The sequence below is a fragment of the Alligator mississippiensis genome, chromosome 1, assembly GCF_030867095.1.
Source record: "Alligator mississippiensis isolate rAllMis1 chromosome 1, rAllMis1, whole genome shotgun sequence".
In the NCBI taxonomy this organism is placed as follows: Eukaryota; Metazoa; Chordata; order Crocodylia; family Alligatoridae; genus Alligator; species Alligator mississippiensis.
In genome coordinates this window covers 180,175,717-180,199,968 of record NC_081824.1, presented here as the reverse complement: position 1 = coordinate 180,199,968, position 24,252 = coordinate 180,175,717, and the positions used below count along the sequence as shown (strand labels likewise).

General features: G+C 44.5%; 2 protein-coding genes across 2 annotated transcripts in view; both read left to right on the top strand.

The window, feature by feature from the left end:
• Positions 1–10,003: 10,003 nt before the first annotated feature.
• Positions 10,004–22,918, top strand: SRP9 (signal recognition particle 9). Its single transcript, XM_006278289.4, has 3 exons — positions 10,004–10,087; positions 16,990–17,058; positions 21,232–22,918. Exons 1-3 carry the CDS (start codon positions 10,016–10,018, stop codon positions 21,349–21,351), a joined length of 261 nt encoding a protein of 86 aa, XP_006278351.1. The 5' UTR covers positions 10,004–10,015; the 3' UTR covers positions 21,352–22,918.
• The window catches only part of EPHX1 (epoxide hydrolase 1), a 72,873-nt gene continuing 58,628 nt past the window's right edge, over positions 10,008–24,252 (top strand). Inside the window, exon 1 of the mRNA XM_059717413.1 lies at positions 10,008–10,087. The gene's annotated coding sequence lies outside the window, so the exon portion shown is untranslated. The remainder of the gene's footprint in view (positions 10,088–24,252) is intronic.

Sequence of the window (24,252 nt, the reverse complement as noted above, 5' to 3'; positions counted from 1 at the left end):
GCATCCTACTGAGTGCCTGCACACATCACCTTTAGCAGGACGGTGGTGTCCTCCCTGCATGAGGCATGCAGGGAGTATTTGAGGGAGGAGCTGCACAAGGCAGGTCCGCAGGTAGCTTTACACTTTACCTTGGACATCTGGAGCAGCTGGGGTGAAGATCATGCCTACCTCTCCCTCACAGGGCACTGGTGTAATCAGTCAGGGTGTTGGTGGGCTCTCCTTCAAGCAGAGGTGATGGATAAGTCCCACATGGCAAGGGAGATGATGGTGGCCATGAACCACATGGTGCAGGGGTGGCTCATTGGGCAGGCCGAGCTCACTCGGGGGGGTCATGGTCACTGACAATGGGGCCAATATGGTCAAGGCAGTCCGTGATGCTAACTTTGTTGGCATCCACTGTGCAGCACACAAGTTCCACCTCATAGTCAGGGATGCCTTGGAGGCGGACAGGGCTCCTGGTGATGGTGCTGTCACTACCACTACCAGCCAGCTCATTTCAAAATGCAGGAAGGGGGCGGGCTACTTCCATTAGAGCATTGAGGGGGCCAAGATGCTGTGGGACAAACAGGCAGAGCTGAGCATTCTGCAGCACAAAAACATGCAGGATGTGGATACTCGGTGGAGCTCCACATACCTGATGCTGAAAAGGCTGGTCAAGCAACAGAAGCCCATACATGAGATGGCTTTAGTCAGGGAGATTGGGATCAGCGGCCTTCTTAACAGTACAGAGTTGGTTACCATCTCCCAGATCTTGTTGGTCCTCAAACCATTCCTCAAGGCCACTGAGAGCCTCAGTGCTGGTGATGCCCTCCTCAGTCAAGTGATCCCTGTAGTGAAGGAGCTTGAGAATCAAATGGAGAAGTTCCAGGGGATTGATGTTCCTGGCTGGAGAAAGCTACTTTTCCCAGAGGTGCAGGCACTGGTGAAGAGGCCGAAGGAGGGCATGAAGAAATGGCTAGATCCACTGCGGTCCAGTATGGTCCACGTGCTGGCAGGCATGTGTGACCCAAGGGTGAAGGGGAGCACCTGCAGCAGCAAAACCCTCAATCACTGGATGGAGGTGGTAGTGAACAGAATTAGGGCGGCAGAAGGGCAGAGGCAGGGGGATGTGGAAAAAGGGGCTCCACTTTCCTGTTCCAGCACTCCAAGCACCAACCAATCTCCTCCACCACAGCCACTGCCAATGTGGGCCAAGGACATGACTTTAATGTTGGGGTCCAGAGGCACCAGACCCTGCCATCTGGCAGGTAGTGTAGAGGCCTTGGTGGCTTCCTATCTTGCCGAGGATGTAGAGCCACTGCAACACGACCTCTTGGCCTATTGGGTAATCCACAGTCAGATGTGGCCAGATCTGGCCACAGCTGCCCAGGAACACCTGTCCTGTCCACTGACCAGTGTTCCAAGTGAGAGGGTGTTCAGCATTGCTGGGGATGTTGTGACATCTCACTGCACCTCCTTGGATCCTGGTTTGGTGGTGCAGCTGGTGTTCCTGAAGGTGAACCTCCTGCTGCTGGAGTTCCCCAAGCGCCACATGCAGACAGGGTGAGTGCCACCCTCCTCATTCCACACCTATTTCCTTTCTTTAGTTGCTTTCACAACCATTTAATGTCCCACTCTCAGAGCTGGAAGCTGCAGTTTAGTTTTTCACCAACCAGAAGGGGAAGAACATCTCCCTGCTGAGCTTCCATGCCAGGATGAACTTGGAGGTATGGGCTGTGGCTATTAGGAAGGAGAAGGCCTCAGGTCCTGAGGATGACCTAAAACTGCACCCTGCCAGGGTAGGGAGGCCTGGTGGGGCTGCCGGTGGTGCGGCAGCCCCAGGAAATGCCAGGACCATGAATCTCCCTGGTGAAAGGCAGTTAAAGGGTGCCTGAAAACCTCCAGCCGCCATACGCACACACAGTCCTGAGCAGGGGGAGCCTGGTTGGGGAAAGCCATCTGCGAGGTATGGGCTGCAGTGTAGGGAAAGTATGGAGCTGCAGAATGGATCTCAACTCTAGACATCAGGGGCCTAAATGGACAGTCTTCCGCCTGGGTAACATCTGAATCAGTTTTCCATCAGGCAGTTTATAGTGTGTCATAAATCCAATGTCTATATTGAGTCCCTGATTTTTTATATTCAGTAAATTTACGAAGTGAAGTTTGTAGGCTTGTCTACAAAAAGTGTTTTGTAAATTCTCTTTGAGGATCAGGACTGAGAGATTGGAGAGAGTGCTTTTCTTATGAGAAATGTGCCCCCCCTGGTAATTGCGTGTTCTTGTCTTTAATAGATGTCCTGTGTGCATTCATTCTGCTGTGCAGTTGTTGTTTGGTCTCGCCTACATATTTTCCTACAGGGTATTTGGTGGATGAGATATGTGTTTCTGGAGGTGCAGCTGTAAGATCCAGGAATGGTGATTGTTCTGTTGTGGGGTATAGTAATTGTGGTGGTGGTGAAGATATGTTGGCAGGTTTTGTATTTCTTGTCATGGCATGGTCTAGATCCATTCGGTGTGTTTTGGGCTGTAGAAAGTTTGATTCTGGTGATGAGGTTAGTGAGGTTCGGTATTTGTTTGAATTTACAAAACACTTTTCACAGACAAGCCTATGAACTTCACTTCATCAATCTCCTAGATACTAAAACTCATGGACTAAATATAGACATTGGATTTATGACACACTATACCTTGCCTGATATCTGACTCCCCAGGTACCTCTCCATGTTTACCTGCTACATTCCCCCGCCCCCAGCCTGTCTCTTGCCACCTGATGCCTCAATTTACATTTTCCCTGACTGGCTTTCTTGCCTGCAGCCCAGGCTTTGGCTTCTTTACTATTCATTCCATCCAGGAAGAGTACACACACACCAACTGCAGATGCTTCCTCAGCCTGATGAAGGGTTTTTAAACCTGAAAGCTTGCTAAGATATATTTCTCCAACTATTCAGTTGGTCTAATAAAAGATATCAGATTGATCCAAAGAACCTTATCTGCCTGTGTCCTTAAACCAACACGGCTACAACCTACACCCCTTAACATACACAAGTGATACAAGCTTTGCTTTCAAGAGTTTGAGGGGCACTTCCACAGAAACCCCTGCACCTATCTCCTTGAAACTTGGCAGGCTTCATGCCCTCAGAAAGGGCTATCATCCCTGCTGTTTTCATCTGAATCCACAAAAATATGACAAAGTTATAGGTATTTTAGTGATTCCCCATTATACTCTATGGCAAAATCTCTGAATCGGCACCGAATCGCTGAATCCAATTTGGCCAAATTGAAATCGGGACAGTGACTTGAATCACTAAATCGAATCACTGTTCCTCTGAATCAGCCGAATCCAAAATCTGAATCAAAAAATTTGAATCGAATATTTGCCACTTCGCAAAGGCCTAACGGACAGTAACAGTGAGCAGGCATGCTGCCTGGATTATCCATTTGTGCATGCAAACGTGTGATCAGTCAGCATTTGTTTAGGTTGCTGAACTTCAGCAGCCTTCAGTGAACTTGTCGCACCCCAGCAGCTGCCTGGGACCATCTACAGCCCATATGGTTTCCCTATACTGTGGGCATGCCAAACTACAAAGGCACAGTTTCAAGTTACAGCTAACTACTTATGACAGCAATGCACCTTCAGGACATTAGCAGGCAAAAGAAAAGAAATAGCATTTTTCTCTGCCATTGTAAAGAGCAGGTGAAGCAGGCCTTCCTCATCCAGAAGTTCTCCCACCACTACTGATTATCGTCCCCTCTCCACAGCATAGTCCTCTACCACCAGTCCATGCTTCTTGCATCTACAACCAGTAGTCCATAGAATAAAGACTATCACAGGGCATGCCATACTTCCCCATCTCCTGGATGTCTTTGTTTTTGGGTGTCTCCCTACCCTCCTGTGACAGGCTGCATAAGTAATGGAACTGTTCATCTTAGCATTTTGGTGCTGTCCCTGATGGCTAAGGACTTCCAGTAAAGTGCCTAGTTGGTGGCAGGAAGCCAGGTACAGCACTGAGATCTGGTGATTGCTGGGGTGTAGCAAGTCCATACTGTTGCTCTTACTGTTTGAAAAGGACCCATCTCCATTCTACAAAGAGGTCACCAGATGAATCTTGGGATTTTATGCAGCTGATCCATAGAAGGGACCTTGGGATGCCAGCACTCTGCAGCTGGCACAGGGCATGGCAAGCTGTGCCTTGGGTACATCCTCATACACAATAACAAACTAATCTTGCTTGCTAGTTTTGTAGAGCTGCCATGGTGCAATTTGCTCCACATTGATGCCTTGAGCTTCACCTCTCATGGCTTTCCTGTTGTCTTAAGGCCCCTCTAGATGTTCAAGTAAAGGCATGATAGGATCTGATGCATGATCCACTGTATCATGCATCCTGCCACACTGCACATGCATGGCAGGAGGTGCAATTGTGGGATCAGCATCAGTCCTATCACTTTTTAATGCTGGTGCAAGAGAAGCCCAGGATCACCATCCCAGGCTCCCCCTGCTCAGGCAAGTAGCAAGCACTCAAAGCTGTCAGTCCTGTAGCTGACCAGACTTGAAGCTGTGGCAGCACCCCATGGCTGCCAGGGTGGGGAGTCCCACACCTGACAGGACTCCTGGCCCTGGCAGTGCCCCACAGTTGCCAGAATGGGGAGTCCTGCAGCTTCAGACTCTCAGTCCTGGCAGCACCCAGTGGGCTTCCCCCACCCCAGGCTCCCCCTGCACCAGCAAGTTGCAAGCTCCCACAATTGCAAGTCCTATGGCTGACCAGACTCACAGCCATGGCAGCACCCCACAGCTGCTAGGGTAGGGAGTCCGCAGCTGCTGGATTCTTGGTCCTGGCAAGTTGTGGGGGGGTACTCTCAGGGCTGAAAGTCCCTTCAGCTGCAGGGTTTCCAGCCCCAGTGGCGCATGGTGCACCCCTGTGGCTGGAAGGATGCAAATTAAAGCTGGATAAAAATCAGCTATAAAATTATTACACATTTTCCAGCTCTAACTTTACAGCTGGATAGACCTTTTTATGGTGTGATAGTTACTTTGCACATGTAGCTCATCTAAATGACTTGTGTAATACATGTAACATGTAGAGGGAGCCTTAGAGTGCACACATGAGGGAAGAAAGGCTAATCATGACTTGCAGACAGCTTACCAAGTCAAAGGGAGGCTTGCTATTATCCTTATTAGGACCAGGCCTGACTCTGTCATAAACAGAAGTTAAACTGTGTCCATGAACCATGATACATTTTCTGTAATAATTACCTTGTACAAACTTGCCTATGAGCACCTAATTTTTCAGAAGCTGCAAAAGGATACATGAGGCAAGGTTCAAGTTTTACTTTTGTCTCTTTTACACCTATACAGCTTCACTGCAAGATCAGGATTAGTCCCACCAGACCAAACTCTGCTCTTAATTACAATATTGTAAATACAAAAATCACGCCATTGAAATCAATGTGTCTCTGCATTTACAATGATGTAATTGAGAGCAGAGTTGGGCCTATTGTTTCCAGTCACATCCATAATTTAACAACATAATGTACAATGTTTTATGCAGAACTTTTTCTAGCCAGAAGGACTGGCCTGCTTTGCAGTGTTCTACAATGATAGATAAGAGCATTAAGTTCCATTCCTAAAATCAGAAGTCTACCCAGTGGACTGTTTATGTAGAAAGTAAAAAATCTGTTAGCACAGGGAAACAAGACACCTGAATCTTAAGCCAGAGAAACACGTAAACATGAAAAGCAGGTAAACAAATGCCTAATCCATTAACTTCAGTAGAAGTTGCCGACACTCATCATCTATTAGAATTAGACCCTAAGATAGAATGTAAGAATTTTTTTCTATTGTTTTTTTAATATATAATTTATGAAAAAGAAGGTACTAGACAGAAAACAAAAAGTACCATGTGGAATCCAGATGCATAAATGTAATTATATGGAGCAGAACTTGCAGTGGCAATGTATGTCAGATCTTGCTTAGAGAGAGATCATTAATCATGCACATGCAGGTTCAAAGAAAGGAAAGGGCCCCAGAGAAGTCCGCAAGTGAGACCCAATTCACCACACCAGTGCTTATATTATTCCTGTACAGGTTTTCATGGCACTAGATCCAAGGAGAAAAAAAATATTATCAGAAGTGGGCTAATGGAATATAACTCAGACATATCAGATGAAGCTAGGGAAAACTGAAACTTTATACAGTGCTAGAAGAGTAATACAGAATTTGTGGAATGGTTTCAGAAAAGAAAAAAGCTCAAAAAAAGAAAATGAGGACGACAGAAAACATAAATCTCTGTATTATTTTATTTTTAAATAGAGATTATTCATTTATTCTCAAACACTTGATTATTATTGGCTCAAAACCAGACATCTCTCGCACAGATAGATGAATTTTCAGTCTATAATATGCTGTGCTAAACAAGCAACCTACTGAAAAGTCTTGAGGATTCCTACCTACCTACCTTGTTCTGGGACGTGCTTGCAAAATTTGGTTTTGGACACAGTTAAACATATAATTTCAAACCAAACAGCTGCAAAGATCAAAGGTATACTTCAATCATGGCAAGAAAATACTCTGGCTTCCAATCAGGATTAAAACAGCAGAGTGAAATGACAGATTACCTAGTACCCATCATTACCCAAGATCAACTTTTCAGAAATAACCTCTGCTTTTAGGTGCTAAGCTTCAGCTGCTGGACCTCATTTTCAGAGAAAATAAACTCACATATACCACTGATTTCAACTGTGAAAACTAGCCCTGTGATTAATTTATGATAGGTTGTAAACTGTAGGGTGGATGTTAAAAACTGAGACTGGAAAAAAAAAAAATCAATGGACACTTTTGAAAATGTTGCCCCAAATCTGATGGGTAATTGCACCACAGAACATTATCTATTTTAAGTTCTGCTTTCTTCAGCTTGGCTCCTTGTGTAGCCATTTACATCTCTTTGGTGGGGGTCAAGTACTCTTAAATCAAAAGAAAAGAGATACACAATTACAGCCACTTTTCAGAGTTGTAAATAAATACACAGCATAGTAAAGAATCAGACTCTCTGTGATGGATTCGCTAGTCCGCTAAGGCCACTCACCCAATCCCTTCAATTCACACTGAAGCACTTCTGAAAGTCAGACCTAAGGTTTTCTGAGGTGGGGTCCTCAAAAGCTGAGCTATCCAAAAGTCTATGGGTATCCACTTGAAAGATTTTGGTGGAAGAATGTTCAGGTCCCAGGTTAAGGCTCAGCATGCCCTACATGTCCCAGTCTGCAGGTAGGCTCCTGACCCAAAACTTCACCTGAGCTCAGACTTCTCTGAGCTCATCCCCAGCATCTGCTCTCAAGCCTGAGAACTGCCCCTGGGGACAAGCACAGAATCACTTCAGTAGCAAGCTTCAGGGTCTGGAATGTAAGAGCAGACATGCATGGGCAGAGCATACCCAACCTGGTCTTTGTCAGGACCTGCCACTGCAGCATTATAGACAAGCTTGTTACTGCTTATTGCCTCTCTGCGAGCTCTACCAGAAGTTGAACTATCAGTATCACATAGCAGCAGCTTACTGAAGTCAAGTACAAAAAACCACTGCAGGCTTTTCTCCTGTTAGGTCCCATAGTAGCAATTATTTTCTGGCTCAGAGAAATTCACTCAAATATCTTCTTCCATACCACACACCTCATTCTCTCTCCTTTTCCACAACATCTCCTCTTTCCCCTCTCCTTCCTTTTGTGGTTAACAAAACCATTACTAAAATTTCCCCATGTTGCTGGTGGAAACTGGTGCTGCTCTGCATAATTCATCCTCTCCTATGCAGACCTGCCTCCTTAACTGCTTTTCTACTTGTTTACTTCACCACATGATGGAGGTTTGTTCATTGCAGTATAAGTAATCCGAAACAACCGCTTCCATTGTGATTCAGATCTGGGACTTCTGGGTTTTAAGTGCATCCCCCTAAGGCAGATAATAGAAAGCTGCTATTTTGCTTGCTTGTTATAATAGGGCAATTATATAAGCTTTATAACATCAACAGGACTAATGGAGCAATCTGATTGGTTATGATCTCAACCTGTGCAATTATGGGGCAACCACCACAGATCAATGCACTCAAGAAAATGAAATAAAAATATGGAGCAGGGAGAAAAAATATGCATATTTTTTCCTAATTTTCTTTTCAATTTATTTTTAATCAGTTTAAAATTATTCTAGGGGAAGGAAAAAACAGGATTCCCTAGGATGGTTATAATTTCATAGCCTCTAGTCCCTTGCTGAAATCAGCAGCTTCAACTTCGTTTTCAGCCTCAGCCACAACGTCTGTTGTGAGTCAAGTCTTTGAAATAGCTGCGGCTGGGACTTGAAGCATTTCTCAGCTAAACAGAGAAACCAGTGATTTTTTGTTTAAAGATGTTTCTGTTCTGCACACAGCTGAGTTCCAACTTAATGAGAGGCCTTTCAGCCTGGGGAACTAGAAATAGATTCAGCTTTAAAAGAAATTCATTTCCCGTTCACAGGGTTTACATAATATTCATGACTATGTTTATTGGCTCACAGTGCAATGTGGGCTTAAATCTGAATTAGAACCACCCCTATGGCTTGGACAATCCATCTCTCCTCGGGGGTTTACTCTTCCACTAACCCCATCTCCCTGCACCAGGCCTCACCCCTTGTGGCCCTAATTCTTAATATCTTCCCCTCTATTGATGACCGTGGAGGTCAGCATCACCTGGAGAGATTCCTTCTGCCCCAGAGCACCGCTTCCCCCTTCATTTAGAAAACTTGGCTTCTGAGGCTGGGTTTACACTCAAACCAAGCCCCAGGGCTGTGAGTTCTCGCATTGGCCTGCACTGTGGAGGGATGTGCATCCAGAATGGCAGCAGCCGGGGACAGCTTGGCTGGAGGCTGTGCCCAACCCCCTGCTCAAGTCCAGGTCCCTGCCCAAACCATCCCACACATTGAAATGAAAGCTGGATAAAAAACAGCTTTCTAGAGTTGTTAGACACTTTTAAGCACTAACTATGGAGCTGGTTGGCTCTTTTCATAGCCGGAGAGCCCTTTTTATCATGTGATAATTACTTATGTCATTACTTGTAATAATTACTTATGCAACTGGTGTCAATCTATTATGCAATTCACTAGTTACTTGCATAACAGACCAACTGCAGATGCTTCCTCAACCTGAGGAAGGGTATTTATACCTGAAAGCTTGCACAGAAAAATTTTTCCAACTATTTGAGTTGGTCTAATAAAAGATATCGCATACGCCCCAAGAACTGCATAACAGACATAACATGTAGCAGGGGCCTCACCCCAGGCAGATGCCTGGCTGGCTTGCACTCAGGGACACCTGCCCTCCTCTCTGCATGCCCTCTGAAATGCCACCACAGCCAGAGCTGTTGCTGGTGCTGGCACCAACAGCTGCCGCACCTCACCTGGCTGCCCACCAGGGATGCTACCGGGCCTTCAAACAAATAATGACAGCAAAACACTGCATGTGGGCTCCCTCTCCCAGATCTATCGGTATCAGAGCTGCCAGGCTGCCCTGGCTTCATGTGCCTGAACTGGCATTACCCCTGTGATCCCCTGATTCCAGTAGCTAGGGCCTTACACAGCACTAGAGTCACATGGGGAAGCAGAGGCGCCCTAAACAGGCGCGACCCCAAACAGGAGCCCTAAGGCGGCGGAGAGGGGGTGCCCCTAAGCCCCAACCGGGGCTCGAACCTGCGTTCTGATTGGCTGCTGCAGGAGCCAGCCAATCAGGTGCCCCGGGCTCCCTCCGGAGAAAGCATCCCTAGGCCCGCAGCAGCGATGGGTGACCGCCCCGCCCGGCCTGCGAGGGGCGCTGTGAGCTCGCAGCCAGAGCGGCGCTCCGGCCCCGCCGGATGGATGCATCTTCTTCCCCAACTGCCGGTCTGCGCTGGCGGGGAGGTGTGGGAAGAACCTTTAAATAACGCGCTCTGCGATTGGACCTACCTTTGCAGGAGCACCAATAGGACGGCGCCTTACTGAACTCGCCCGGTGGTGCCTTGGTGAGGGGGCAGCGCGGCGTTGCGGGGTCGTCATGCCGCACTACCAGACCTGGGAGGAGTTCACGCGCGCCGCTGAGAAGCTCTACCTCGCCGACCCCATGAAGGTCCGGGCGTCTACGGGGCGGGGGGCGCCAGGTCCTGCGGGGGGGAGGAGAGGCCCCAGCCCCAGTTCCAGCTCTACATGGGCCAACAACCACAGATCAACGCAGTAAAGAAAATGAAATTTAAAAAAAATGGAGCAGGGAAGAAAATCTTGGTTATCTTCCCCCACTCTTTTCAGTTTATTTTTGAATCGGTTGGAAATTATTCTAGGAGGGGGGAAAAAACCAGGATTCCCTAGGATGGTTTTAACTTTATAGTCTCTAGTCCATTGCTGAAATCAGCAGCTTTCTTCACTTTCAGCCTCAGAGTCAAGCCTTTGCAATAGCTGTGACTGGGACTTGCAGCATTTTTCAGCGAAAGGGAGAAAACGGGGATCTTTTGTTCCTATTTGTTTTTTGTTTAATGGTGTTTCTGTTCTGCGTGCAGCAACTCTGCTGTTCCAACTTAATGAGGGGTCTTCCAGCCCAGGGAACTTGAAATAGATTCAGCTTTAAAATACATTAATTTCCTGTTCACAAGGGTTTACATAACCTCCTGGGCTCTTAGTTTTTCTCCCCCTCCTCCCCACCATGAGTTCTCTTCTAACAGTCCCCTTTGCTGGAGGGTGGCATGTGGCACTAACGTGGCAAGGCAAGGTGGTGACGTTCCCTCATAAGTAGGTCTGGCTCTGTGACGTCGGTTGGCCTAGTACCTAGTGCTGTGGCTCCCAGGTTTTCAAGATGTGCCCCCCTCAATGTGTTTGAATTTGGTGACACCCAGTTGAGATCCCACCATTGTGCTGCCCTGGCTTCCCTCTTCGTTCCTTGCCCCGGGAATGCCAGGGCCGAATGGAACCACCCTGTGTGCTTCATGGGAGAAGGGCTGGAGTAGGAGTGTCCGTGTTAGAGTTGCCTGATAAACCTAAAGCAGGTGTGAGCCCTTGTTCTTGCTATAGCCCTTCTTGGTTTGGCGTCTTGTGCTCGTACTAGAAACAGATGTATAGAACAGTTCCGCCAATCCGCTTTGCCTCTTTCCAGGACAAGCATGCAGAGTTGGCTTGGGAAGGGCTGTGACAAGATCAGCCCCCCCCCACAGTCTGGTTCTGGAGGAGGTACGTTGGGGTTTCACTTGGTTGCTACAGCAGTGGCATTTGTGCCATGGCACCGCGCAGGGGTCTTGTATAGTGAGCCTGGAGTGGTGCTCTGGCACCTGGGTTCAGAACCCAGTGTGTAGTATGAACTTGGGACCATAACCAATCCATCTGGTCTCAGAGATGTCTTCTGTGCTTGGCCTGTTTAAATGTCTGGTAGCTTTCTTGCATCTGATTTCAGTAACACATTTGAAAACTGCATTTTGTTTGTGGTAGGTTCAGGGGTAAGTATATTGGTATTGGGACAAATCTGCAAGCCTTGTGAATTGTTAAAAAGGTGTTTGATTAGTGACTTGTGTGTGTTTGTCTGGTAGCCCTTTTTTCTAGTCTTTTTATTCCGTTACTGTGTAGTAGACCGACTTGCAAAGCTTCATCACGAAAGCGAGCATTTATTAAGCTTCTAAGTTACCTTGTGCGCATCTACTGTGTTTAGAATAGCTTACCTCTCCAACTGATGAAGTAAGGGGGTTCAGTGTAGCAGACAGAAAACCTTTAAGGGGTCAGTTACTAGGTGTAATTGCTTCATCTCAATGAGCTGGTATCAAAAGCTTTTTATGCTGAAGTTGGTTTGTGGGGAAAAGTTTCACCTGTTTCTGTCGTGACTGATGGGTTCAGAAAAGGACGGTGCTGTGTTTGCTTACTTGACAAAATAGCTGTACAGTAAGAACTGATGTAGGCATTCATTCAGATGGTGAAAATGTTCAGGGTTTTGTTGAAATTACTTCTGGTACCTTGTATATGATTAAAGGCCAGGATGGGTGGTAATTTGCTTTCCCCCTTAAAAACTTAAAGCTGCATGATAACAGCTGACTTCTCTGTTTATAGCATTTATTCAAGAGAATGACTGCATATGTGAGAGTATTTGCTAAAAAAAAAATTAAAAAAAATCTTCCATTGCACTAGGTAACCTAAGTGTGTGCTATGCACTGATGTAAATTATGCCAGCATCTGGACTGAACAAACTAACAGCTTTTCTGGAGTGTCTATTTGAAGTAGGTGCTGTTCAAGTGTTTGCCACTGTGGTAGGGAATGGATAGTTACTATAGGCCAGAGGTTCCCAACCACCAGGCCATGACCTGGTGGCAGGCCACGAAGGGTTGGCTGCCGGGTTGTGGCACGAGATTTAATCACTGCTAGCAACAGTTCTATGCCCAGGCCACGTCCACACTGTGCTGATTGGCTGGGTGAGAATGTCTTTACTTGGCCGATGACTGTGACATTAGCTTTTGAAATTAGACTGCAGTAACTGTGGCTAGTCACTTCTGAATTGGCAAGACTGCTGTAGCTACTGGTTTGTCTCCTTGTATCCTCGGCATCTAGCTAGCTAACGTTAGCCAGCTAGTGATGTGTATGTATGGTTTTTAGTTATTGTCTCCAACTTCATTGATGATGTTCTTTGCAAACCACACCCCACTAAAAATTAAATTGTTTCTATACCCCATCCGCCAAAATTCTTTGAGCGAGTTTGCCAGTCCATAGTATAAAAAATGTTGGGAACCACTGCTAGAGGCAAGCAAGCTAACAGCTGCTGCATACCTACAACACTTACACTACTTACGCACGAAGTGGACGACACTTCATTCAACATCTATAACTAGCTTAACCCAAGCCCAGGCCTAAAATTAACCAAGTTTAAAAAAAAATGCATTAGTGCAAGGCAAGCTGATGTAAACTTCTTGAAGTTCATGGGTTCTTGGATTATTACAGCCCCCCCCTCCCCCCGAAAAAAACCAACAAAAAACCCCAAAAACAACCACTTCAGGGATTGTGATAAAAACAGGTGCTTCCTAGTTTAAAAGGTCGTCTTCTCTCCCTTACTTCTAATAGTCACGATTTACAAAATTTGCCAGGCACCTATTAGCTAGAAATTGATGCTGGGAAACATTACAGAGACTTGGTGAGGTTCAGGTAAAACCTTACTTGAAAAATTCAGTTCATGCTTCTGCTTTTTCTGAAAGATGAGCTGCTGTGGTTCCTCTGAGAGTGTTGTCCCTGAACCCGTTGGTTGGTGTGTAAATGTCTGATAAAGCTGTTTAAAGCTACCTTACTACCCACATAAACTCTTTAGAAGCCAAGAACAATTTTCTCGCCTTCCTAAACCCTAGAACCTTCTGGCAGTCTCGAGACCTGTTCCCCCCCCTTGGCACATCTGAGATGCACCTTTATAGGTCTCTGCTACCAGCTCTCTTGTAAATGGTGGGGTGGTTTTTATGGGGGGAGGGTTTTCCTTTTTTCATAAATTCTACATTATGTGTCTGCTTGTGTAGGTGTTTAATTTGGACCATTTGGTGGTACAATATTAGCACACCTCCCTAGCAATACTTGGGGATTTTTAAAATACGATGTTTTCTTCTTTCCAAGCCAAAATAGCATGAATTAGTCATTTCTTGTGTTAACAGCAGTTCTCAACCTTTTTTGTACCAAGACCCATTTGTAAACATCAATGGCCAGTTGTGACTCGCTGCCCCCAGCCCCCTGGTGTGTGGGGAAGGGGGTATGGGGCAGGGGGGGCCCCAGGCAGCTCCTTGCAAGCTGGAACTCTGCCAGCCTGCAAGGTAAAAGCCACAGTTTCCCATGTTTTTAAGTTTGTTGATCCATTTTTAAAGTTTGTTTGCAACCTTTCATACAGTCTTGTGACCCACAAACACTGCAGGAACAGCAAGCTGAGAAAATAAGAGCTTGGTCACAAAGCTAACCAGTTCCAATTCTTGTCTCTGGAATAAATGCTACAGATAAGTTCAAATACAATCATCTATATGAAAGCTGCTGCTTTCATTTCCCCTCCCTACTTCCCCCCCACTCCCAGCTTGTTTCTATGTTCCAGTGGAATGCAGGTGTTGTGGGCAAAGGGGTGGAGACTCTTCTTGAGTAATGAGTTGGTCTCATGACAAGGAATGTTGATGAACATACCTATAAGATACACTTCTTGTATTTGGTGAGGCACCGTTGCATAGTGGGGCAACAAGCTGGTGATAACCGTGACCTGTTATAGTCTGACTGATGAAGTTTTACTGCTAGGTCTGTGTTCTATAAAGGATGAAGGTCATAAATATGCAGATCACTATCAGCAGTTCTACATTCAGTTAGAAGGGAGGCAGTTTTTTGGTCATTTGCAGGTAGAAATGCATTGTGTGGGGAGAGGTGTATGATTTGTATGTCTTGTTGTAACAGCTTTAGGGTGTTCAGTAACTGAGTCCAAGAAGATGGGAAGGTTGTATTTGGATTTAATCTGAATGCAAATGATTATTAGTGGTGATCTTATAAAAAGGGCACACTTCAATTGCTCTTTCACAAGCAGCAACAGAACGTAACGGAACTCGTCCTAGTTTAACTGCTGTCCACAGCTCTAATTTTAGGAGCTTTAAAATTATCTGTATACTTAATTTTCTCTCTGCTTGCGAAAACAACTATCAGCAGGGGTGTTGGAATAGTCTGCTTACAGACTCTAGCTCAATTACATTGACTTGTTTGGAAGGATTTCTTAACTATAGTGGCTAGAAATTAACTTGTTAAACACAAGATTAGATATTGTAGATATTGTTAGTGGCATAAGACTGGGTTGGGTTGAGCTGAACTTTCCAGTACTCACCATAGCCAGTAGCAAGCTTTGATTCAGCTTTTCAGTTTACTTTTAAGCAGGGAAAGGTTTGAATAGGTGATTTCCAGTGATCAAAGTATATCTTTGATATACAACCCTGCTAACTGTTTTAAGGTTTTTTGCCCACTTTCAGTCAGCTCGTTGTAAAACTTTCTGCTGTGTCAAATCATTTTTTCTCTGAAGGTGCCACAGAGGATACTGCTGTGGTGTATTGTGATACGAAGTTTTATGTTAATTTGGATAGTTGAATTCAAAGCTTTCTCTGTTCTTTTGCTTTCTTTCCAGTCACCTTGACTCTAGATTTCACACCACCTGAAAAATCTCCTGTATGGACACATCCTGACTGGGATTGGGGTGTGTTTGAGTGGGGAGGGAAAGGCAAGGATTGTAAAGAAATTATTTTTCTTTGTTATTCTCTGATCTAAAACATGAATGATTTTTCTTCTTTTTTTCTGTCCTAAACTAGTCCCACAATGATACTCACATAATTCTTCCCCCTCTCCCATGGAATATAGCAAAAACATGGTTGATTCCTAGTCTTTCTTCTCAGGCTTCCCCATCCTATCAGGAACAGTCTTGCCTATCATAGCCTCTCATGGCCAGATCCAAAACAATTCCTAACTCGTTATTAGATATTTAATGGCAGTTTCTTCTGCCTCATTTGGATGTGACAACATGTTTTTACTCTTATCCAGCGAAATGGATTGTGGTGTGACCAAATAATATGTTTGAAAGCCGTAAACTTAATAGGATAACAGATGGGTTAGGCTTCCATCTTTTTACGAGACTGTGTCTAACTGTTATAAAAGCACACCCACAACCTTTTCATAGATTCATAGATGTTAGGGTCAGAAGGGACCTCAATAGATCGAGTCCAACCCCCTGCATAGGCAGGGGAAGAGTGCTGGGTTTAGATGACCCCAGCTGGATGCCTATCTAACCTCCTCTTGAAGACCCCCAGGGTAGGGGAGAACCCCCAGGGTAGGGGAGAGCCACCACCTCCCTTGGGAGCCCATTCCAGACCTTGGCCACTCTAACTGTGAAGAAGTTCTTCCTAATGTCTAGTCTAAATCTGCTCTCTGCTAGCTTGTAGCCATTATTTCTTGTAACCCCTGGGGGCGCCTCGGTGAATAAAACCTCACCAGTTCCCTTCTGTGCCCCCGTGATGAACTTATAGGCAGCCACAAGGTTGCCTCTCAACCTTCTCTTGCAGAGGCTAAAAAGGTCCGGTTTCTCTAGTCTCTCCTCGTAGGGCTCAGCCTGCAAGCCCTTAACCATATGAGTGGCCCTTCTCTAGACCCTCTCCAGGTTATCCACATCTCTCTTGAAGTGCGGTGCCCAGAATTGCATGCAGTACTCCAACTGTGGTCTGACCAGCGCCCAATAGAAGGGAAGTATCACCTGCTTGGATCTATTCGTCATGTATCTGCTGATGCACGATAAAGTGCTGTTAGCTTTTCTGATGGCTGCGTCAGTGCCAACTCATGTTCATCTTGGAGTCCACTAGGACTCTGAGATCCCTTTCTGCTTCCGTGCTACCAAGCAGGTCATTCTCTAGGCAGTAGGTATGCTGGACGTTTTTCCTCCCTAGGTGCAGCACTTTGCATTTCTCCTTGTTGAATTGCATTCTGTTGTTTTCTGCCCATCTGTCCAACCTGTCCAGGTCTGCTTGTAGCTGCTCCCTGCCCTCCAGCGTGTCCACTTCTCCCCACAGTTTTGTGTCATCTGCAAACTTGGACAGAGTACACTTCACTCCCTTGTCCAAGTCGCTGATGAAGACATTGAAGAGTATCGGTCCAAGGACCGAGCCCTGCGGGACCCCACTGCCCACACCCTTCCAGGTCAAAACTGACCCATCCACTACGACTCTGAGTGCGACCCTCTAGCCAATTCGCCACCCACCGGACTGTGTAGTCGTCCAAGTCACAGCCTCTTAACTGTCACATTTTGTCACATTTTTGATTGTCCACAGTGTAGGCAAGTTTTAATTATTCTGATAGTGCATGGAAATGAAAGAAATGGATCATAAATGAACAAATTAAATTCCATGGTGAAACTTTATGTACAAGTTATTGAAACCAGTAATATGTAAAAACAAGGCATTGTAGTTCAGAAAAACTTGGTATAAATATTCAGATGTCTGTATATAATTACTAAAAATGTCTTTGTCATTTCAGGTGCGTGTGGTTCTTAAATATCGCCACTGTGATGGAAACCTTTGTATCAAAGTAACAGATGATGTTGTTGTAAGTAAGGAGCATTTGTGACCTTGGCTTAATAATGCAGGCTTTTTTAAGACAAATGATGTCATGTAACCTGACTGACAGTAGAAACCACTTTTGGGAATCTTGCTTAATTTTGTAGGATTAGCTGTAACTTCTCAAGTCATCACAGTACTTAAATTAGTCTGTGCGCTTCTGATGCTGATGTAATGCCCAACTCTGTTCTCACTGAATCTAATAGTTCATAACAGTTCCAAAGGAATTTACTGGATTTTTTTTAAATTATAAATACACTTGCTCCCATAAAAAATTCTTTATTTTGCTTATATAAAAAACTTGAGCAAACACAAGAGAGAGTTTGCTACTTTACTTTGGAAAATTTGCTAAAATAGACTCAATTTATACTAGCCAAAAAGTATTTTGTTCCAGTATCTTATACTGGCTCAATGAGTAACATAATCTGTACTGAAAAAAGCTTTTATACTGGTGCAGATGTAGTTATACTAAGCCTTCTGCCAGCATAAAAATGATGCAAAAGATCACACCCAAAATTATGTGGAATTTTTTTGTTGATATATCAATATACAAGTTCCTTCTGTCACAACCCAAAGGGGTGATTTTTGTTTTTGTGTGCGCTTTGGCACCACTGAATTATTTTGCCGCCGTTTGAAGCTTTCTTTGCAGGGTGCATTTCTTCTTTGCAGCATAGAAATGCACGTTGCAAGGAGTTCCCGCCATTTGTATTTAAATTTGTGCCCCACTATTGGTCAGTTCTAAATTATTCCTACGTGGCGGCTAGCGATTGGCTTGCTACCCATATAAGAGGCTTGAGTGGTTTCCGCCCAAGTTGGAGGACTCCACGACCATCAGGAGGAGGAGACTTCGCGGCTCGTGAAGATCTCTAAGCGCTGCGGAGCCTATTGGACCCAGCGTAAGTCTTAAGAAGGCAACAGGGGTCTGATCAGCCTCTAGCCTCTCCCCGTTGCCGAGCGCAATCCTCGACGTATCCCTCTTCCCTGCGCGCAAACAAGGATCCACGGAGCCTCGACAACTCCGTGAGAGTGAGAGTTTCGTCCGAGTCCTCAAACGGGGTTTTAAGCGAAGCTTTACCTGGGAAACTTTCCAGCCTACACCGTGACCATCTACGGTGTAAGTAAACAATCTTGAATCGACCACTAAGTGTCCGTGCCTAATTCTAGCGTGTCGCCTGCTTTCTCCAACCCAGTGTGTCCGGGCTGCTGGCCACAGCCCGCAGTGCGAAAAAAGGGCCCCGGATCGCTCCCGGCCCGCACACCTTCCAACCCTATTTCATTTATGATGGGAAGGAGAAAAGGTGCTGTATGTTGAACCAGAAGGGTACTTGCAATGCAATATTTTTTTGCTAGTTGCATATAACATTATCAGGGATCCTGGTTTTCTTTGTTTTAAAAATACCAAATTCTCTGATGATAAATACAAATCCTCTGATTTTAAAAAAGCCCAAATCTGCATTTTTTTTTTTTCTGATTGTGTGTGTATATATGAATAAAAAGTATATATGCCGAATCAGTTGAACACAATGTTGTTATTAATGTAGTTACAATTTGGAAGCATATCCGTAACTCAAGCATAATAAATTCTAAATACCAAATATCTGTATATTTTGGTGTTTGATTTTTGTGGGTTTTTTCTGTCATGGAAAATCAGAGCTCCCACTGTCCCCTTCACTCACCAGGACAAGGGTCCAGGTGTGGCTATCCTGTTCTACCACCTACCTCACCCGACCAGCCCCTTGCTGAACAGTCCTGATATGCCTGTGCCCTGCCTATTCCAGTGCCTCTCACTCCCAACCCACAGCCCCCACTCCCACCCCTGCCGGTACCCCTCAGTCTTGACCCATTGCTCCCAGGCCCCAGCCTCCCAGTGTGGGAGGAAGGGGAGGGGGGCAGCACAGGTGATTTAGAGGAGAGGTGGGGGGAGGCACATTTCCCTCACCTGAGATTTCTGTGCCCACAGCAGGACTGCGGCAGGATGGACTAGCTCTGAGCAGGAGCTGCTTCCATGGCCTAGCAGGCAGAACCTGGCATGGGAGGGGGTGCTGTGCTGCCAAGGTGATTTTTCCCTCCCCCTCCCCACCCCTCATAGACTTACCTGGAGGGAGCTGCTCTCCACCAGCCTGCCTAGCTGCCATATGCATGTATGTGGTGCATGCATGTGGCATCCCCTGTGTCCTCCCTGCAGCCCCTTGGAGGCTGGAAATCTGCCAGCCTGCAGGGGAAAACCTGCTGTTTCCTGCATTTTTCTCCTCTAAAGGAGAATATCCACATTTTTCCACAGCAAACAGTAACGTTCAGGGATCTGGGTTGTCTATCTGATCTGTGCAGATCAGTCGGAAGGGGTAGCCAGTGCTGCTGAGTCTAGGCTGTAGAGAAGTAATTCACCATCCTTGGGTGAAACTTTCAGTCCTTCCTTTCTACTGAATACAGACACTTCAGTGACAGTAAGGCTTTAGGAGGAGGCAAAATCTGCTTCTTGTAACTAAGTCACAGTGAGTAACTTTACTAAGTTAAGTTTTCCTACTGTTGACTTGGCAGAGCTGGTATAACAGGGGAAAAAGGAAACAGGCTTGTGTTCTCTTGAGTGTCTGAGTTGGGTGTAGGTGTTTTTTAAGTTTTACATGAGTTTAAGGCTGGTAAAGCTGCTGTGTTGACAGCCCTGGAGACTGAAGCTTTCCATCTTTAAGTGAGAGAACAAATCTGCATAGCTAGGTAATTCCTGTGCTTTTGCTGCTCAGTTAGAGGTAACTAATCATTTTTGGCATCTAGTCAGATTTTTCTGCCAGTTTATTTTCTGTGTCAGATAGGGTCTCTAAATCTTCAAGCTGCTACTTAAGCAAACAAAAGCATTGATGTTTTCCCACTCTTTGTACCTAAAATCAGTACTTTAAATTCAGGTTTGCCATAAAGAAAAATCTTTGTCCAGTATGTAGTAGTCATAAGATAGCAAGCTGGTGATGCTTACAGTGACTAAGGAATGGTCATTGCACTGTACCTGTCCTGTCCCCTCCCACCCCAAGTCAGCTGCGCTGCTGCAAGCAGTAACAGAAGCTGGTGGGTAGGGGTGCAGGTGCAGTCTGGTGGGGATGGGAAACTGTTTGATGCATCATGCTGCTCCACCCCCCTCACCTGACTGACTGTGATTCTGGGACGCTCGTTTTAATTTTCACCAACTAGTAAAGCCAGCCTTCGAGATCTGGGCAAACCAGGATGTATTGTCACTTTAGTTACGTTTGTCTTGACTATTTGGTATAAAAGTTGTGGGGAAGATGTTCCGTTAACCTTAAGAAGGTGTCATAGTCTCATTCTTCAGTATGGCCCCAGGGAGCAGTACCTCTTGAATGTGTGGTTTATCTATGGGCAAGAATCCAAAATTCACTTTACCTTTAAATCAGTGGCCACAAAGTATAAAAAAGATCTAAAAGGGAAATAGCTTTAGGCTTAGTCTGCTTCAAATTTTTTAACTATCCTATTTAAAAAGAAAGTATCTTGGTGGATTTTTTGTTGTCATTTTCCAGGCTAGCCTTTACTGTATTCAAAATGCTGCATATTAGTGGGAAACTTTCTTTAAGTATAAATTATTTAACTCTTTTCAAAATAGAAGGCAGCACTGCTGGAAGGAACTTGCAGTGCAAATGCAGATACAGGAAGACCCAGAGAAAGATCTTTTAACAGTAACTTGTTGTAATAGTTAGAAGCTTGAATGTGTAAAAGCTTTATGTTGCCCCCTTAAAGTGTGGGGTGGATACAGTACAAATAGCACTGATAAGGAACTTGAAACTTTTCAGGGTATAGCTTAAACTTTGTTCCAAATGCATGAATTTGTATTAAAACTAAATGTCAGAAAATAAGTTTGAATGGTCACAAACTACTTCAAGATCGTTTCAGGCTGGACAAAAGGAAGAATTTCTTTACTGTCCGAGCCCCCAAGGTCTGGAACAGCCTGCCATCGGAGGTGGTTCAAGCGCCTTCATTAAACACCTTCAAGATGAAACTGGATGCTTATCTTGCTGGGATCCTATGACCCCAGCTGACTTCCTGCCCTTTGGGCAGGGGGCTGGACTCGACGATCTTCCAAGGCCCCTTCCAGCCCTAATGTCTATGAAATCTATGAAGTTTGAAATAAAACCTGATATTCGGTAACTTTTTTTTTTTTTGACAGTGTCTGCTATATAGAACAGACCAGGCTCAAGATGTAAAGAAGATAGAGAAATTCCACAGTCAGCTGATGCGACTTATGGTAGCTAAGGAATCCCGCAGTGCTGCTATGGAAACGGACTGAATTGCTTTGAATGCTCTGGTCATATTTCACAGGAAGAAAATATCACTTGGATTTGAGCACACATTGGGACAGGAGGTGCTTTGTGATGAAGTGAACTGCTGAAAAGTGAAGCATTTCCTCCTCTTCCCCCCCCCCCCCCCCAATTCCACTTCAGATAACTAGGAAAATAAATGCTTTCAATTGAAAGCCTTTATTTATTGGAAAGTGAGCAAGAAAACATCTTCCATGGAAAAATATTCTTACAGGTTAAGTATGTTAAACAATACTTGTGCATTTTGTTTTATAAATCTACAGTGCTCTAATTGAAGTCGAGACAAAGCCCCTTTAGAAAATCAAAGTATAGCTTTTATGTAGTTCTTGTTTAGGTTTCTTTTTGTGTTCATATTCCATGGTGATGTATTCTCACAGTGAGAAGACTGATAATCTGACCAACTAATACTGTAACATGGGAACTGGTCTAATGAACCATGACAACTAATATGTTGTATTTCTGAAATAAGGCTTTTTTTAAACAAAGATATTAATATTGCCAAATGTATATTGAAACTAGCTAGCAAATTATTCTATGTAAGGTTTCTAGAATTTAATGCTATGTCTTGGTCAAGTTGTACACTTCAGCTTGCACATAACTATAGATCACCACTTAAACAAATACAGATATGAATTTGAAAGATCAACACAATGAAGTCCGCTCAGTAGCATGTGTAAGTTGGAAGCTTCCAATTAAGTTGTTAGCGGGCAAGAGCATGCATAAACTAGCACTGAGTATGCAACTGATCTTCCTTTTTGTCTCCAGAGTTGAAGCTGTCTAGCAGGTAGGGTATGGAAGCTACTGTCCATGACTGTATGGTTCTGTGGATAAATTACATCAGTATCCAGGGTTCTGTTTAGCAACTCACTAATGCTAGTAACTTAAATGATTGTGAAGCTTGTAAAAACTGATCTTTCTGGATGTGAGTAGGTTTGGTGAACACTTCCTTAAACATTGGTGCACGAAATAGGTGGATGATACTTGCATGGCTTAGACACACTGGCTATTGCTACCTTTCATGGTAGAAGGATATATTCACCCCTTTCAACAGCTTCCTGTTTGAACACCAAACAGTCACTGTCAGGATGCTAGCATTGGATGGATACTGTTATGAATTGAACTTCATTTTTAAAATGCTGAGCTGACCTCTGTGTATACTGCCCTTGTAAAAGTTTTTTTCCTGTGCTATTTTGGCTTGACCTAAACCTGTAAAAGCAAAGGAAGGGCCATACAGTGCTTTGATTTTTTTTATAACATTGAGTGTTGTTATTGTAAATATTGTACTTGAATACCAGTTACCTGCTGTAGCTCATACAAAAAATGAGGTTTTTAACATTACTAGTAACATCAGTACTTGGATGGAATAGAATTCAGATGTTTGCCAAAGGCTAGAAAAATAATCGACTCTTGGATATTGCATAAAATGTTATTATTTCAGATGGAAGATATTTTTGCATGGTGAATTGCTAGTTGCTATCTTAAGTGCTGGCTTGTGAGCTTTGAGGTCAGCAAAATAAAATACTCTGATCAAGATAATGGTTTCAATGAAGCCTTATTCCTTAAATGTCATGCATGTTGAATGTATTTAGTCCTCTTCAAATATAGACTGTGTCTAATCCAGTCCTGCCCTTCTCTGCCTGCTGCTTACATTTTTTTTTTTTTCAAATGAGGGGTGTATTGATGAGGAGGCTGTGCATCATAAGTTTAAATTACTCTTTGTTTCTGAAGTATGAAAGACAATGGTGTAAAGTGCTTTAAACTTGAACAGAAACTAATCTCCACTTGTTACTATAGCTGAGCATTTTTTTTAGCTAGTCCATTTGCTTTTAAAATGGCTTGCATTCCTAATGTACCAGGGGTCAGCAGCATTTTTGGGCAGAGTGCCAAAAAACACCCGCAGCCTCAACTTGTAAAATGCTAGGATGCCAGGGGCAGATGGCCGGCAAGATGCAAGGAGCCTGATCCTTGTTGTGGCAGCGCTGCCCCTGCCCCTTCCTTGAGGTGTGCATGCCAAGCAAAATGCCATTGCGTGCTGTGTTCTGGCACATGTGCTGGGGGTTGCCTACCCCTGTAATATATCTTCTAATATAAATATTATTTTTGCACTAAAGCACAAGTCTTGTATTAAATGGCCAAAATGGAACTATTGCCTGTCATGGCACCAGAGGTAAAGATGACTCCTATTTCAATAAGATATGGGACTGAGTGGATTACTGTATTATATGGGCCCCTTCGTATGCTGTAAGGAATAAAACCTGGACTTGCAGAGAGACACAAATCTCTGAAGAGTGGCTTTTTTTTCCCAGAAAGTTTGACTAGACTAGCTGTCTTTCTATACTGAGGAGGACAAATTTATGTTCTGTCTTCTGGCAAACTAGTTATAGGGGAAAGGTGAAGAGCACAAGCTTCACCCAGAAATCATTCCTGCTGCACCATTAAGTAGATGGTGAAGATAACATTACTGTGCATTCACATGTTTTACCTTCTTTGGTGTAATGTAGTTAAATTTACTTGCTGGCTGTATGCGACTGTTGTGGCAGCACCAATAAGAAACCTAATATTGGGTTTCTGTTTGGCTTAAAAAAAAAAAAAGTCCCCTTTCTTTCAGATTCCTTAACTCTAAGCCAGTGGTTCTCAATCAGGAAGCTGCAACACCCTGGGGTGCTGTGAGATTCTTTCAAAGGTGCTGCCACATACCATGCTATGTTAGCACTGTTAGGTGTACAAATATGACTTACAAAGTAAACTCAGATTTCAAATGGGAATTTATGCTGGCAAAACATTTTGACTTGTACCTCTAAGTTCTTTCAAGTGCTGTTGCTTCCACCCCCCCACCCCCTGGCTTGTCTATGATGAATGAAAACTGAGCT